Source organism: Salmo salar, chromosome ssa10 (genome assembly GCF_905237065.1).
Source record: "Salmo salar chromosome ssa10, Ssal_v3.1, whole genome shotgun sequence".
Lineage (NCBI taxonomy): Eukaryota > Metazoa > Chordata > Actinopteri > Salmoniformes > Salmonidae > Salmo > Salmo salar.
This window is the reverse complement of record NC_059451.1, coordinates 111734651-111753456: the sequence shown is the minus strand read 5'-3', so window position 1 is coordinate 111753456 and position 18806 is coordinate 111734651. Positions and strand designations below refer to the sequence as shown.

Below are 18806 nucleotides of genomic sequence, written 5' to 3'. Positions count from 1 at the left end.
CTGATGAGTTTCAGAAGAAAGTTCTATGTTTCTTGCCATTTTGAGCCTGTAATCAAACCCACAAATGCTGATACTCCAGATACTCAACTAGTCTAAAGAAGGCCAGTTTTATTACTTCTTTAATCAGAACAACAGTTTTCAGCTGTGCTAACATAATTGCAAAAGGGTTTTCTAATGATCAATTAGCCTTTAAAAATGATCAACTTGGATTAGCTAACACAACGTGCCATTGGAACACAGGAGTGATGGTTGCTGATAATGGGCCTCGGTACGCCTATGTAGATATTCCATAAAAAAATCTGCCGTTTCCAGCTACAATAGTCATTTACAACATTAACAATGTCTACACTATAATTCTGATCAATTTGATGTTATTTTAATTGACAAAAAATTGGCTTTTCTTTCAAAAACAATGACATTTCTAAGTTACCCCAAACTTTTGAACGGTAGTGTGTGTGTGTGTCTGTGTGTGTGTGTGTGTGTGTGTGTGTGTGTGTGTGTGTGTGTGTGTGTGTCTGTGTCTGTGTCTGTGTCTGTGTCTGTGCGTGTGTCTGTGCGTGTGTCTGTGCGTGTGCGTGTGCGTGTGCGTGATGTAGGCCTATCGTTAAACTCTGTGGTTCTTTTTTTGTCTACTCTGGTTTGTGTATGATTGACAGAAGAACGATGTCTAATGGTTGTGTAAAAATGTTTTTCTGGTTGACAGAACGTTGCAGGTCCTGAGGAAGACGCTGAAACAGTCTTTCTCCAACTGTACAGTCATACTGTCAGAACACAGAGTGGAACCACTGCTGGAGTGCCAGTCCTTCCTGGTTAGTACACACACACACACACACACACACACACACACACACACACACACACACACACACACACAAGATCTATCCCCCTTTAAGCATGAGGTTTTCCCCTTCGTTACCCCCCCCCCCATCGCTTCCATTAAAATGCTTTAGTATTTCCCTGTTGGAGCTGAGAATAGAGCACCAATCACCAGCTAAATCATTTATCCTCCATTTTAGTGTAATTAAATTCTTCTATCAGCGCATCGCCATTTGTTAGCCTCAGAGTAAATCACTTATTTGATTAACAGTGTACCATGACATAGGGCAGGGGTATTCAACTCTTACCCTATGAGGTCTGGAGCCTGCTGGTTTTCTGTTCTACCTCATCATTAATTACATACATCTGGTGTGCCAGGTCTAAATCAGTTCCTGCTTAAAGGGAAACAATGAAAAAAAAGCTATGGAACTGGCTTCAAGGTCCAGAGTTGAGTTTGAGGGACTTAGGGTATGGTGTGGGCCGCATGCGTGTGTGTGTGTGTATGTTTGTTTGTTTGGGAAATATAAGTGACCTGTGTTTGTGTTCACAGAAGCAGAGAGCATGACAAGGCAGGCACAGTGACATACAATGCATTCGGAAAGTATTCAAACCTATTCACTTTTTCCACATTTGGTTTACTTTACAGCCTTATTCTAAAATTGCTTAAATAAAATATGTTCCTCATCAATCTACACACAATACCCCATAATGACAAAGCGACTTTTTTGAAATGTTTGCAAATGTATATTAAAAAAAATCCTTAAGTAAGTAATCAGACCCTTTGCTATGAGACTCCAAATTGAGTTCAGGTGCATCCTGTTTCCATTGATCATCCTTGAGATGTTTCTACAACTTGATTGGAGTCCACCTGTGGTAAATTAAATTGATTGGACATGATTTGGAAAGGCACACACCTGTCTATATAAGGTCCCACAGTTGACAGTGCATATCAGAGTAAAAACCAAGCCATGAGGTCGAAGGAATTGTCCGTTGAGCTCCGAGACAGGATTGTGTCGAGGCACAGATCTGGCGAAGGTTACCAAAAAATGTCTGCAGCATTGAAGGCCCCCAAGAACACAGTGGACTCCATCATTCTTAAATGGAAGAAGTTTGGAACCACCAAGACTCTTCCTATAGCTGGCCGCCCGGCCAAACAGAGCAATCGGGGGAGAAAGGCCTTGGTCAGGGAGGTGACCAAGAACCCGATGGTCACTGACAGAGCACCAGAGTTCCTCTGTGGACAACCGTCTCTGTAGCACTCCACCAATCAGGCCTTTATGGTAGAGTGGCCAGACGGAAGCTGGTAGGAACTGGGAGACTTGTCAGGATCGAGAGAAAGATGAACGGAACAAAGTACAGAGAGATCCTTGATGAAAACCTGCTCCAGGGCGCTCAGGACCTCAGACTGGGGTGAAGGTTTACCTTCCAACAGGACAATGACCCTAAGCACACAGCCAAGACAATGCAGGAGTGGTTCGGGACAAGTCTCTGAATGTCCTTGAGTGGCCCAGCCAGAGCCAGGACTTGAACCCGATTGAACATCTCTGGAGAGACCTGAAAATAGCTGTGCAGTGACACTCCCCAGCCAACCTGACAGAGCTTCAGAGGATCTGCAGAGAAGAATGGGAGAAACTCCCCAAATACAGGTGTGCCAAGCTTGAAGCGTCATACCCAAGAAGACTTGAGGCTGTAATCACTGCCAAAAGTGCTTCAACAGAGTACTGAGTAAAGGGTCTGAATACTTATGTAAATGTGATATTTCAATTGTTGTTTTTGTATACATTTGCAAAAATTTCAAAAAACAAATGTTTGCTTTTTCATTATGGGGTATTGTGTGTAGAATGATGATGGGGGAAAAAACGATTTAATCCATTATAGAATAAGGCTGTAACGTAACAAAATGTGTAAAAAGTGAAGATGTCTGAATACTTTCTGAATGCACTGTAAGACATGATGCTGGGTGCTTGACACTGAAACATTTTTACACTCTCCCTGCATTACACAACCAGCATTATTCATTCTCCCTGCATTACACAACTAGTGTGGTCATTTTAGCCCTTCACTGTACCACATTGGCAGCAGTTTTACTGTTTTACTTTCACTGTCTAACCTAGGGTGAAAGTATGCGGTATGGCCCGGTACCATGTCCCGTAAAAATAAATAGTGGGCGTACGCTGTACCTGTAAAAGGTGAGCCTATCACAATTAATACAACATGCCCAAAAACGATAAGCTATTACACCATTACTGAATGTCAGCTGCATGAAAAATGAGTGAATTGACTGGAATACGTTCCAAATTGCGTTGTGGTTTGAGGAGAACGCTTACATACATGAAGGGAACATTTTGGCATTTGCTGTATGATCGATGAGAAACTCCATATTGCAAATGTATGGTCCCTTACTAGACGTCCGCGAATGTTTGTAAAATTCCGTGCACCGGGGCCATATCTTCCGGGAAGTCATCGAACGAAGTCTCTCGGCCATTCGGTTTCCGTTGTATAAAATGTTCAAATTTTTGTCATTTTTCCGCTGTCCTGGAAAATACCACCAGATGGCGAATGTAATCTTATTGCAAATGTACAAAACATCACCAATCATGACGTGGCTGTTTCTCCTAAACGGAAAAGACTTAGAAGACGAAACTTGGTGAGCATAGGTTTGGCATAATGGGCAGTTGACCCCGAACAAGATGGTGTCGAGGCCTCAATGCTTTTTGAGTTAAGGCCATTTTTCTGGGATTAAAGGTCAAAAACTAAAATAGAGCGCTAATTTGACCGCTTCACGTCAAAGTACATGAACCTACGGTGTCAGGAAAAAAATAACCAGACATTTATCTATCGTAATTTAAGACAAATCGTACAATGTACAATTGGTGATGTTCAAAAAAAATGCCAGTTGCAGCGTGTTCAGACGAATCCGTTAAGACGGGTTTCGGAGCTCTGCGAGATTTCTGTGATTTTCTGAAATAAAACACACTCATTCAACCCTCTGTAAATAAGTCAGTTCTTAACGTAAAGACTTAAAACTCAATATTCTATAAGAGCCTACCCCAAGGAGGAAATTCACTTTCTGCTTCCTGTGTCAACTGGAAGTGCCTTAAAATGGTGTCATGGGGCTGTTTCGAAGGGTTAAAAAGGTCAGATCTTCAAAACTTCATATGTGTGATTAGGCAACCCTCATGAACTGTAAATCAGTCATTTCTCCCAACAGATGTCAAAGAAAAGCTCTCACACACACACACACACACACACAGCAAGGATGGAGTGACACAGTGCGGGGCTTAAAGGCACACAGAGCCTGCAACGGCATTACCATAATCTCTAGGCTGTGCCGAGTTCAACGAGATGCCCCACTTGACCGTAGCTCGCTCGGTGAAGCCTGGCCCTAAATTTCAGGTGCTTTTGGGTGACAGCGGGAGAATCGTTAGGGTTAGAAGCACAATCCGACCTCAGGAACGTTCCTGAGGTCCTCCCGATCTGTGCAAGCCTAACCTTGACCATGTGGCATTAACCCTTAACCTCTTACATCTAGACGTTCCGCTAGCGGAACACCTGCTCCAATATCCAATGATAGGCGTGGCGCGAATTACAAATTCCTCAAAAATCCCAAAACTTCTATTTTTCAAACATATGACTATTTTACACCATTTTACAGACAAGACTCTCCTTTATCTAACCACACTGTCCGATTTCAAAAAGGCTTTACAGCGAAAGCAAAACATTAGATTATGTCAGCATACCCAGCCAGAAATAATCAGACACCCATTTTTCAAGCTAGCATATAATGTCACAAAAAACAAAACCACAGCTAAATGCAGCACTAACCTTTGATGATCTTCATCAGATGACACTCCTAGGACATTATGTTATACAATACATGCATGTTTTGTTCAATCAAGTTCATATTTATATCAAAAACCAGCTTTTTACATTAGCATGTGATGTTCAGAACTAGCATTCCCACCGAACACTTCCGGTGAATTTACTAAATTACTCACGATAAACGTTCACAAAAAACATAACAATTATTTTAAGAATTATAGATACAGAACTCCTTTATGCAATCGCTATGTCCGATTTTAAAATAGCTTTTCGGTGAAAGCACATTTTGCAATATTCTGAGTAGATAGCCTGGCCATCATGGCTAGCTATTTTGACACCCACCAAGTTTGGTACTCACCAAACTCCGATTTACTATAAGAAAAATTGGATTACCTTTGCTGTTCTTCGTCAGAATGCACTCCCAGGACTTCTACTTCAATAACAAATGTTGGTTTGGTTCCAAATAATCCATAGTTATATCCAAATAGCGGCGTTTTGTTCGTGCGTTCAAGACACTATCCGAAGGGTAAAGAAGGGTGACGCCCCCGGCGCGTTTCGTGACAAAAAAAAATCAAAATATTCCATTACCGTACTTCGAAGCATGTCAAACGCTGTTTAAAATCAATTTTTATGCGATTTTTCTCGTAAAAAAAGCGATAATATTCCGACCGGGAAACCCTGTTTTCGTTCAAAGACGAAAAAATTAAAACATGGAGTCTTCTCGTGCACGCGCCCCCAGTCTCATTGTTCTCAGATTGACCACTATCCAAATGCGCTACTGTTTTTCAGCCATGGCCTGCAAAGTCATCATTCAACGCTCTGGCGCCTTCTGAGAGCCTATGGGAGCGTTAGAAAATGTCACGTTACAGCAGAGATCCCCTGTTTTGGATAGAGATGATCAAGAAGGCCAAGAAATAGTCAGAGAGGGCGCTTCCTGTTTGGAATCTTCTCAGGTTTTGGCCTGCCAAATGAGTTCTGTTATACTCACAGACACCATTCAAACAGTTTTAGAAACTTTGGAGTGTTTTCTATCCAAAGCTAATAATTATATGCATATTCTAGTTTCTGGGCAGGAGTAATAATCAGATTAAATCGGGTACGTTTTTTATCCGGCCGTGAAAATACTGCCCCCTATCCATAACAAGTTAACAGTGAAAAGAAGGTGTTTACATCCAGTTTGCAATGACTTCTCTCCCCATAGGAATACATTGCCTGCTCCCCTAAATTCAACCTGAAGCCTATGTGGGTTATGAATGCCTTATGAACCTGTCTTCGATGACAATTCATCAGGCCACTATGAGGTCTACCTGTGTTGATTCTAAGTTTCCTGGAGCAACCGGATGTGGTTAAAATCACCCTAAAAGTGTTTTTCCATACCCAACCTGCAGTTTGTGATAAATAGTGCATTCAACCCTGTGTAAATCAGTCAGTTCTTAATGTAAAGACTTAAAACTCAGGATTCTGTAAAAGCCTACCCCAATGAGGATATGTGTTTACTTTTAGCTTCCTGTGCTAACCGGAAGTGCCTTAAATTGGGGTCACAGTGGCTGTTTTAAAGGGTTAAAAAATCTGATCTTTCCAAAACTTCATACATGTGATTAGGCAACCCTCATGAACTGTAAATCAGTCATTTATCCCATCAGATTTCCAAGAAAAACTCACACACACACACACAGCAAGGATGGAGTGACAGTGTGGGGCTTAGAGAGACACAGAGCCTGCAATAGTTACCTTTGTTCGAACTGTCAAAGAACCGTCAGACCTAGAGCTCTGAAACTTTAGAAACCTGTTCTAGAGCTCAAGTCGATAGTGCGTGGTGAGTTATGTGGCTCTAGAAGGTTCTGAGACCGAGAAACAGCCTCGTACATTTGCAATAACAGCAATTCCTTTTGACATCACGAAAATGACGACATTTAGAAAAGTCCCAGAGTCGCAAGACTAGGTGCATTGAAACCGCCTCGGCCCATAGGGACGGACCCTAAAGTTTCTGTCCGATAGCTCATTCAAGGACCCCGTAGAAACGCCCGGAAAATGTGGATTTTCAGCACCAATTAAGGTTGCTGCTCAGGCTCCAAATGACCTATCAAGCCGAAACTTGGGTTTTTGGGTCGCCTCAGCTAGCCCTTCACATAATGTCAGAACTGGACCCGCAGCTAGAACGTAACTACGTGTTTTATGTTTTTATTATGGTTTAAACAGAAGGAGCTGTGAATTTTGGGCATTCTGAAATCAACACCAACGAGCGATGGAGAGGAACCAGAATCACTGCCCGGCCATCCCGAGTTCATCGGGCCAATCAATTTTGCATTTCTGCAGTATTTTTGAGCATTTCAAATTTGTGATGCTAAATGCCCATTGAAACATATTGCAAATGGACAGTACATTTGCAATAAGATTCAACAGTGAGAAAATATCACCAAATGGACATGATGAAATCAACACAACGAGCGATGGAGAGGAACCACTATCACTGCCCGGCCATCCCGAGTTCATCAGGCCAGTCAATTTAGCATTTCTGCAGTATTTTTGAGCATGTCAAATTCGTGATGGTAAATGCCCATTGAAACATATTGCAAATGGACAGCCGTGCGCCTGGTGATTGGAACGCATTACCAGGAGCACATTTTTAAAATTGTTTTTAATGCCTTTAGGGGGGTGCAAGGGGTCTATGGTTGGGTAGGGAGCACCCCCCACCCATGCCCATCCAATAGGGGGCACCCCTGGTCATTTTGGACGTTTTTCAAAAAATGGTTAAAAAACAACAGAGTCCCACTTCTCCCTCATCATACATGACAAATAGACTATCTAGGTTGATTCATGGCTTAACATAGTGCTATATATCATTTGGGCAGTATAAATGCCATTTGGACATGGTTCACTGACTTTTGGGTTTGGAAACCGACTTTCTATGATCGTACATGGCAAATGGACATAACATCCTGATTTGGCACTTTCAATACTTTCATATTGCATTTGGACATTTCTTATGGCATTTGGCCAAAAAAATTGACTTTTGACTTTGACTTTTGACTTCCTATGATATCATATTGAAAATGGACAAAACATCCTGATTTGGCACATTCAATACTTTCATATTGCATTTGGACATTTCTTATGGTATTTGGCAATGGTTCACTGAATTTTTACTTTGACTTTTGACTTCCTATGAAATCATATTGCAAGTGGACAAAACATCCTGATTTGGCACTTTCAATACTTTCATATTGCATTTGGACATTTCTTATTGCATTTGGCAATGGTTCACTGACTTTGACTTTGACTTTTGACTTCCTGTGAAATCATATTGCAAATGGACAAAACATATGCCTTATGGACAAGTAAAAAATAAAAATGCTGACAATAAAATATGACAAAAGTATGTTCATACAGTTCTTATACATGTGTAATTGACAAAAAATTGAAAGAATTTCAAAAATGATCCAGAAAGCACTTTTTTAAGGGGGTGATAAGTTTTTGATTTTCTTTTCACATTTTCAAAGTTTTACTCTTGGGTCTTGACTTGTGTTACATTTGCAATAAGAACATTTACGGTGGAGCGTGCTGGATTTTTGCTGTGTGACACTTGACATTTGCAATATGGCATTTGCAATCAGTTTTGAATGAAACGACGTCCATTTGAGTGGTATTGTACATCGTGTATATGTTTCGTACGGTGCCAATAAGATCTCATTCATTTTTATCCATTTCAGGGGGGTGTTCCCTTACATTTTGTCAAGGCCGAGACCGAGTCGCCTGTGGACACACTGGATGCATCCATTCAAGTGTAAACCTAAACCTAATGACCCTTTTAGCATGTACATTTTGGTGGGCAAACTCCCCCCATTTTCTTTTGATGAATGCCAGAAAAGCCAGTACACAACACAACAATAAACAATACATTCATTCGACTATAATGGTGACAAACGGTGCCCACAAACTGTTAGGGCCTACATAAAGCTGCCCCAACAGCAGAGTCCCAAAACCTTACCACTTCTACACCTGGCTTTCAGCGGACCCTTGTCTGGCAGCGAAACAGTTAATTCAGGCTCATTTACTGCCTTTAAAAAAAACATAGCCGATATGGCTGACTTTCTTAAACAAATGTGGTTTCTAGTGACAATTGAATTGTACAAACAATGGCATAAGGGGACAACGAGTGGATAAGAGGCAATTCGTAATTTCGATTAAGACACTGAGCGAGCTAGGACGGACGTAGTCAATATAGCTATTTGTTCACCACTTTTTAAATGTACAGCGACAGAATTCAGAACATGGGCCATTCTTACAGTATTCTCCCTGTACACCAAGTCAGAACCATAGGATAAATAAATGGATATAAGCAGACAATGAAAGCTCCTACAATATTCAATGATGACATTGCTTAAAAACAGGCTATGGGCTACATGTGCACCACCAAGTCAGAACAGTAGGCTAAATTATGAAGGGAAAAAGGACCAAATTATTAGGGTGAGCAATTTGGGCAATTCTCGCTGCAAATACCAAAATAGATGATTGTTGAGTTGCGATTGTTGGTGTAAGCAGAAAGACCCAGCCAGGCATATCACAATATTTAAAAATACAATCGCGGAAAAACTGTTTGGAAAGCAAATGGCTATTGCTATAAAGAGATAACAATGAAGACTCCAATCTGTCTTTTAGTTAAAAAATTCTTAATTTAGGCTAATTGAGCGAACTGTATCCTAGTATCTTATTGGCACCAGTGGAGAGCATCGTCCATATCCGGTAGGCCGTCATTGTAAATAAATATTTGTTCTTAACTGACTTGCCTAGTTAAATAAATAAATATCCCGGTGAGTGTGCATATTCACTGTCTTTATCATTGGGTCAGTGCCACTTTTGTTTGTTTTTGGACAATCATTTCCTCCTCCAGGTTAGATGGACGTCATATTGTATTTGTATCTCCCCTTTTCGTAAGGCAATTATATGGATCAGACAACATCTTTTTTTTATTGATATGTTTGTCAGTGTCAGCAGCGTAGGCTACCCTGTTATTTTTGTAGTATAAAAAAATGCATGCAAGAACTTGGGTACCTGTAAAAAATGAAATGAAATCTACTTTCAACCCTGGTCTAACCCATGTAGCCATTGGAACCTACCAACTCATCCCTCCCCTCCCTCTCTCTCCCCCCCCCCCCCCCTCCCCTCCAGATGATTGAGGGCAGTTCTATGAAGCGGTATGACTCCATTCAGAAGCTTTTGAACGAGACCAGCCACCTGAAGCAGGCCATAAGTGCTGCTGAGCGCCTCAAACTCTTCCCCCTGCACCGCCTCAACTCCAGCAAGCGACCGCCTCAATCCCAGCAGCCCAAGATCACCGCCCTGCAAGAGGAGGCTGAGGACGAGGTCCAAGACACACGTCTGTAAGGAGGAGCACCGGATTAACTGGACGACATTTTGTCTTCTGAAATGCTCTTTCTCAATTTAACTTTCCTAGTTTCCTTGCATCCTCTCTCCTCGACTCCTTTTCAAAACACATTGGAGAAGTAGGCCTGGGAGGAGGGATCTTGGACCTTGTCCTCCAATATGGTTGAGATGGAGATAAGGAGATAGGATGTAAGGAGTTGTGAAAAGACAAACTGAGAAAGAGCCAAGTTCCCTTTAGTGTATATGATAACAGTGTGAATGTGAGATGTGGTCTGTCCCTTTCTTTGGCGGGTCCTTATTGGTACAGGTATGGCTCTGTTCAATCAAAAACGCTGTCCAGGTGTTTCCAGAGGGAGGTTTTGTTGAACTTTAATAACATTGGGATGCCAGTTTTGTTTGAATATAAGCCCATACTTTTTGGCCAAGATTGTAAAAAGTATAGGGTCCCTAACCCCATTGGAAAGCTGCCTGTAAATACAGAGTAGGATGAAGTTGCCCACAGACACTGATCTGAGTTTTATGTTTCCCTCCCAATGCTTAAGGTTAGTGCCTCAGGGCAACTTATATTCAAAGCTGTAAATACACAAAACAGGAATGAGAATGATGGGTGATGCTATGGACAAGTGATTAACCTGAAGTAGCCTTATTTCTTCTATTTGTATGCACTTTAAAGAAACCTGAGGTACTCTTTAGTTTTTCATGGTGGCCTGGCGGGTTAATAGCAAGGAAAATAAATGATCAAATGCAAAAAAAGAAAGAAAAAAGAAACCCGCTTTTTTAAATGTGATTTGTCAAGCTCCCTCTTTGTTACTGTGGTTACTGGTCAGACTGAATTCTAACTGTGACAATGGCAGATTTTTTTACAGTGTAAATGAAAAAACAAAAGCTATTTCTTATTCATAGGAAAGGGACACACATGTCCAAAAATGTATAAATGACGTGTTTTGTTTTCCAGAATCAAGAATATTTTGTTTTCAATTGATTATATTTCCAGTAAAACAATTTTTTTTTATGTTTGTGAGTGGTCATTGGTAAGACAGTGTTTTTCTTCTGGTCCTGGATACCCTCTAGCCGTTTTATATCTGGTTCTAACTTGCGCCATTTGTCCTGATCTTGTCCTCATTCTGATTGTGCCCATATTTTTAGACAGGTGTAGACAATCAAAAGACACATTGTGATCCGATCGTGATCAGATCATCCTGCCCACCTCCGGATGTAGTCAGATACACATTGTGTCTGGATATCTTACAAGTGTAGATAGATCTGGACAGAGAAATCATTTAAATCATAGTTATTCCACTCTCTAAAGTAAATGACAGGTGGCACTATTGATTGATTACATCAATATGAGTCTTACAATGAATCAATATTATTTTGAAAGAATAGCTGTGAAATTTGAATAAAGGAAGGGAACAGGATATCTGGTCACAATGCAGACACAGTGGATGGATAACAGGCATTTAAATACCATGTGTTGTAGACACATTTCTGGAATTGTGGGCAGAATCAGAATGTGGACAAGATCAGGACAAAGGACCCATGTTAGCACCAGGTATAAACATGGCTTCTGTGTATTTAAAAAAAAAACATCCACGATTTTCTCCCATTAACATGACCCAAGTTATAGAGAATTACACCTGCAGTCTTGAAGTAAAGTGTTACTGCTTTCCCTTGTAAATAATTTGTGAAGCATCTTGTACTTTATGTATGCTCTATGAAGCCTTCACAAGTTTTTTTATTTTAAATTCTCAGTGGAGAGTGGTCTGGTATAAGAAGACAAGAGGTGGAGGACTTGGGGTTGACAGTGCAGTTTTAATGGTTGTGCTTAAAGGAACCAGGACATTTCTTTAAACTTCAAACAGCTATCATACAGAACACCAAAGATTGACTAAAATATATCCTGTACATAAATCAACAATGGCCATTCAAAATAACACGTCCCCCCCTCGCAAAATAAATTAATAAAAAGTTTTAAAAAAGAAAGAAAAGAAAACTAACAAAACGTGCTGCTTTGAAATTTATATCGGGCTCCACTTAGAGGTCAAAGGTGAATCGAGCCGTGACTCGGATGGAATTCTGGGTAGTTTAAAGTATTTATTTATGGTTCATAGTCAAAAGAAAGAAAATGTCCTGTGTTTGCAATTATCTTTACTTATTGCCACATTCCAATCACTTTGAAACAAGTGAAAAATTATTAACCAAATTCTCCTATTATTACAGACATATATACAAGGTTTTTTTTCTTCCACTTTTCTTTTTGAGTTCTTCACTGTACAAGCTTAATACCACATACACCAATCTATATACCATTAATTTTACTAATCATTCTTATTTACAAATATTTGGTAAAACCTTTATTAATTTCAACAGTATTTAAACCAACCTTGCAACTATTTAAACATAAAATACTTGAATATTCGAAAATACGTAATACCAAAAAATGTCCTGTTTCTTTTCTTTCACCCCAAAAGGTAAAACCTGTTTTAAGTACTTATTTTTCTTTTGACATAATTCCCTGCGAATTTCTCTTTTTTTTTTTTTACTTCTTTCAATACTTAAATACTGTATAATATCATAAAACTATGGTCCCCAAGTACACAATTGTTATACAGTGTAACAAGTACGGATAACAAGTACAAATACTAAAAGGGTGGTCATTAACCCTAACTTTACAACATGGAGGGATCAAAGCAGAGTGGTGGGAAGGATGGAAGGAAGGAAGGATGGAAAGAAGGAAGGTGAAGGAAGAGGAAAAGAGGAGAAAGGAGGTTCATCTAGTACTTGGTATTGTTGTTGTTTTCATGCAGGTCTCGGTGTAGGATCCAGATGTGTTGTTGGTTGTTTTCGTTGTTGTTGTTGTTGTGTCTGGTTGGGGCCTGCCTTGTTTTGCTGCTGCTGCTTGGTTCAGTTCTGTTCGCGTTGCGGTTAGTGGTCGTAGTGGGTGTTCGTGGTGCGGAGGCACTGCTGCTGCTGGCTCGCGGCTGCTGTCACCTGCTGCTGGAGACAGGGAGCTGGGATATGGGTAGGACGTCGATCGCCTCTTGTTGCAAGGGGCTGCCTAGGGCAGGGATGGGGGTGGAGTGACAGCTGCCAGTCTGTAAAGGGGTACAGACAGACAGATAAGCAAGAGGACCTCTTTACCAGTGTTTCCCAACCCTCTAATGGGGGACCACCAGACAGTTCACATTTTTGTTCTAGGCCTGCACTAAATGAGGTGAATTAGTTGAGTTAGTGCAAGGCTGGAATAAAAGCCTGTAAAACCATAACCAGTGCTTTAGTTCGGTTAAACCTCCTTTTGACCATCTTGTGTTCAATACTACAGCCTCTAACTGACTGCACTTTTCTCACCATCTGTGGTTGAGCGGTTGCTTCATGGTCGGTCCTGCGGCGGGGCGATTGTCCATTTGGAGAGCCAGAGAAGACGATGAAGTCCTCCTTGGACTAGCAATCTGCAACACATAGAAATACACCCGGCAGAAAAGGTCAACCTCATGGTATGTGTGTGAGAAAGAGAATGATAGAGAGAAAGTGTGTGTGTGTGTGCGTGCGTGCGTGGTACCTTGCTGATGTTTGGCTCTGACTTGCTGGAGCACATGGTCTGTAACTCCCTGATCAGATCAGTCTCGTTGTAAGAGACAGACTCACATGGTCCCCATCTACAACACCGCAATCACACACAGTATAGTACAACATCAGTACAATCACGCTATTACAACATCAATACAATCACACTACAACATCAGTACACTCACACTGCAGTACAGTACAACATCAATACAATCACACTACAACATCAGTACACTCACACTACAGTACAGTACAACATCAGTACAACCACACTACACTACAACATCAGTACAATCACGCTATTACAACATCAGTACAATCACACTACAGTACAACATCAGTACAATCACACTACAGTACAACATCAGTATAATCACACTATTACAACATCAGTACACTCACACTATTACAACATCAATACAATCACACTACACTACAACATCAGTACAATCACACTACAGTACAACATCAGTACAATCACACTACAGTACAACATCAGTATAATCACACTATTACAACATCAGTACACTCACACTATTACAACATCAATACAATCACACTACACTACAACATCAGTACAATCACACTACAGTACAACATCAGTACAATCACACTACAGTACAACATCAGTACAATCACGCTATTACAACATCAGTACAATCACACTACACTACAACATCAGTACAATCACACTACACTACAACATCAGTACAATCACACTACAGTACAACATCAGTACAATCACACTACAGTACAACATCAGTACAATCACACTACAGTACAACATCAGTACAATCACACTACACTACAGTACAACATCAGTACAATCACACTACAGTACAACATCAGTACAATCACACTACACTACAGTACAACATCAGTACAATCACACTACACTACAACATCAGTACAATCACACTACAGTACAACATCAGTACAATCACACTACACTACAACATCAGTACAATCACACTACAGTACAGAATGCTCATCAGTACAGTACAAGATCAGAACACTACACTACACTGACCCCTGCTGGATGGTCTCAGCAATACTCTATTCTACCACATTTGTGACATGTTTCAGGAAACTAGGTGTATGTCACAAGTCACTACCTCAAAGCAGAGTCATTTGAATGCAAACATAATTTTTTTATCAAACTGCATTTTTGAGCAGAAATGCCTTCTGAAACGTGAACTTTCATGTGCCTTAATAACAAACTTGTATTCCTTCCGTAAATACGAATACCATTGTTAAATTAAGAGCCAAGATGGTTTAGCAATGGACAAAGTCAGGAACCTTCCCACTATCCATGATTGGCTGAGATAATTGATGGGCTGGACATGCCGGGAGATGAGTTTGTATTGGTCTGCCACGTAGAATGCTTCAGTCTATAACATGAGCTGTTCGGTATGTTTTGATAGTCCTTTCTACCATGTACTTTTTTAACAATAGAACGTTAGCCAATTGAGAACTACAAAAGTTTTGCTACTTTTCGCAACAACATCAATGCCCTAAATTTAGTAGCTACCTAGCTAACGTTACGTGTTGGAGGTGTGTACTAATGTTATTTGAATCAGAAATCCATTTGCATTGCTAATTATAGCCTAATGTTAGCTAGCTAACATTGAACCTAGTTGGTTAGCTTTAGCTACCTGCAGATTCATACTACAGCTATGACAATGTTTGTATTGGTAGTAGTATGAGTTGGGATTAGGCCAGTTCATTGTTTAGCTAGCCAGCTACATGTCTATAACACTAAGCCAGATGATTACATGACCCATCAAGTTAGCCAGGTGTGTCTGGGGGTGATTACAGCCATCTTTTATTTTTCATGAACATGTGTACATGTCTAGACAATAGTGACCCATCCACTTAGCTAGATGTGGCTGGGGGTGATTACAGCCATCTATTGTATTTCATGAACATGTGTACATGTCTAGACAATAGTGACCCATCCACCTAGCTAGATGTGACTGGTGGTGGTTTTAGCATTTCCTTCACATGACCCATCAATTTAGACAAGTGTGTCTGGTAAGCATCATCTAATAATTATATCTGGATACTTTCTGTTTTTGATATTGCTACTATGCAAGTAACCATTTCACTGTACCATTTACACCTTCTGTATCCCGTGTATGTGACAAATATGACAATTTTCTAGCTCTGAGTTTCTACTTTTATCCAATATAAAAAAACACCAACATTTTGCTACTTAAGACCAAATCCAGGCACCGGTCACATTTCATAGAGGCTAGAACACAGCATGCTACATCATATCAATAACATACTAGCGGTTGCATCATATAAACACATTTTACTGGAAAACAATACTAAATGGATACTTCCCAAAAATGTCAAATGAACGGCTCAGGTTAACATCACTGACCTCGGAGTATTGCCGTTGGTGATGAAGAGGACATCCATCAGTGCTGAACAATGACCCTGCAGGCAAGAAAAGGACAACATGAATAACCATTATGGCTATTGAAACTCCGAAGGTAGGGTAAAGTTTACAACAGTAGTGAAAAACACTGATTCATCCTACCTTCTCTAAGAGAATCTCCACAGCTCCAGTTGGAGGCGGGGTTTCCCCTTCTTTCGTGGGCTGGTATTGGCTCATCTCTACATGCAACTATCCTACCCCTTCCTGCCGCCTCTCCCTTTACAGGAGCCAATGGTTGAGAGAGGGAAGGTCCCACCTCGGAACTCCAACAGGTGCCTGTTAATCTCTGATGAGGAGGGAAACACATGGACATTTAGGACTATTAAACTATTCTCTCTAACCACCTATACAACTACCAATCTACCTTCCTCCCAACCAGGCAAACAAGCAGTCTACCTATCATCCATCAATCCCAAATACATAAGACAAATACAAATTCAATCCAGATGAACACTATAGGGCCAAACCGATCCAAGCAAGCCGAGCTGTACTGAGCTGGCCTGGTAACGCATCCACCATAGTTGCTGGACCCGTGCGGGAAAGGACAATGTGAAAAGAAACTATCTGAGCCATTACAGGTCGGGTCGGCCCTATAGTGTAATTCAGGCAATAGTGGAGTGTGTACCCACTGTGCCGTGGCAGAGGGCATCCCTGCAGGATGACTTTGTTGACCAGGATACTGAGACCAGCCTTGACCACCGCCCGCTGGCCCGAGCTCAGGCGGCGTTTGCTAGGTGATGCCCGGTGTCACCCGGGAGACGATGGCCTACTCCACGTGAAGGACCACCACTATGTTCCAGAACCGGGCCAGCCACCTGGAGGAACACAGATACACAAATAACAGAATGAAGTCGCCCACAATCACGGATTTTAGTTTTGTCAGTTTTGTGTTTTCTGGTCCGGATGATGATCCTAGATCTGTTCCTAAGGGAGCAGTGTCTTCCTGTGACTGACCTTGTGGAGCAGCATAATCCAAGATTACTGAACAGAATGAGGCAAGTATAACTCTAGTTTTATAACAACATTTAGAAATACTATTTACCACAGTTGATGAAGGTGTCCAACAGATGTTCTTTAGTCAGAGCCCTGTCCACCTCCACCCTGATGTCACAGGCCACACCCACAGACTCCTGCTTCGTGTTGATGCAGAGGGAAGTCTGATTGACTAGGTACTCTTGACAGGTCCCCTTACGGCCCGTGGAAGATAACGTTACGATACTGTTCCACCGGGAGAGAGGGATGACAGCAAGAATAAATAACACAAAGTGACACACTAAGCGCCCTTTCTATCCTGTCCTTTATTAGCAAGCAGTTTCAGACACACTTTTGGAGAAAGGCAGAGAATTGGGACACAGCCACATTCTCATCCCCCAAAATATGTGGCCAGTATACATGTGGCTAGTAGAGGGCACAAAAATACTAAACCCAAAATCCAAGTGACCTGTTTTGTGAATCCATATAATCATATTCTTCTTCTCCTCTTTCCTTGTGTGTGTGTGTGTGTGTGTGTGTGTGTGTGTGTGTGTGTGTGTGTGTGTGTGTGTGTGTGTGTGTGTGTGTGTGTGTGTGTGTGTGTGTGTGTGTGTGTGTGTACCAGGAATATGTAGTTCTGAAGCAGCTGAAGAGGCATGAGGAATTCCAGGGCCAGCTCATCCAGACACGACTCTGACAGACCTGTCAAGAAACAGACAGGAAATGAGCAAATCACAACACACACACACACACACACACACACACACACACACACACACACACACACACACACACACACACACACACACACACACACACACACACACACACACACACACACACTACCGTTCAATTCAGACACATAGACATTTGCTCCCGAGTGGCGCAGCGGTCTAATTCAATGAAGACAGACACACACACACACGCATGCAGACACATAGACATATGAACACACACACACACACACACAGTGTTTGACAGTGCTTTAAATTTCAGCTACGCTGTCTCAGTGTCAGCAACTAGCGGAATCTTCCCTGTGCTGTCAAAACAAAGTGTTCTAAGCAGACAGGAAATGAGCCAGCCAGTATTACACAGCAGAAAGAGAAACAGCTAGCTAAAGCTTCCCAGGCAATGCTACAACACTCTGGCAGTGGGTGGATAGGAGATCAATAAAGACCCGAATCAGGTACACACATTCATACACACACACACACACATTCACACTCACACACACACACACACACACACACACACACACACACACACACACACACACACACACACACACACACACACACACACACACACACACGTTAACAACAGCACCACACTGTATAAAAAACACACAATACATGCTATACTCAAGCACACACACATGTGCATACCGACAATAAATACAGCACAAAAACTAAAACCTCCACATACTGTGTCTAGACAATTTTACTTCAACATTACACATTTAGACAATTGATACTTTAAAGGTTCTGTAAGCACACACACAGAGTGCACCCACCCACGCACCCACTCCCTTAGAGGTGACAACAAAGACAAACCCAAAACCCATCGGGGGTGCTGATCTTCACTGACACAGAAACCAGACACATTTTTCTAAATATGCCAAACTCTCTCCCTCCCTCCTTCCATATCTCATCCATAATGCATCCCCATTTCCACTGTTCTCTTTCTCTTTCATCCCACCCTTCACTACGGATTCACTCCCTTACTCTCTTGTCCTTGTGTTTTGATAAAGCGGTTGCTCCGGCAGAATTCCCACAGATGGTTTCCCCTTGACGTGTTA

At 41.4% G+C, this 18806-nt stretch overlaps 2 protein-coding genes across 2 annotated transcripts in view; one reads left to right on the top strand and one right to left on the bottom strand.

Annotated features, from left to right (window-relative positions):
* LOC100136366 (cystic fibrosis transmembrane conductance regulator II) overlaps positions 1-10770 on the top strand; it is an 81399-nt gene extending 70629 nt beyond the window's left edge. The window contains 2 exon segments of the mRNA NM_001123534.1: positions 704-809; positions 9808-10770. Coding sequence (NP_001117006.1) covers positions 704-809; positions 9808-10023 — 322 coding nt within the window. The 3' untranslated portion in view covers positions 10024-10770.
* A 1045-nt stretch (positions 10771-11815) lies between these two features.
* LOC106561548 (cortactin-binding protein 2) overlaps positions 11816-18806 on the bottom strand; it is a 111935-nt gene continuing 104944 nt past the window's right edge. The window contains 8 exon segments of the mRNA XM_014125626.2: positions 11816-13118; positions 13372-13472; positions 13583-13679; positions 15980-16035; positions 16139-16322; positions 16666-16851; positions 17079-17254; positions 17631-17710. Of these exon segments, the coding sequence (XP_013981101.2) occupies positions 17686-17710 (25 nt within the window). The 3' untranslated portion in view covers positions 11816-13118; positions 13372-13472; positions 13583-13679; ... (3 more) ...; positions 17079-17254; positions 17631-17685.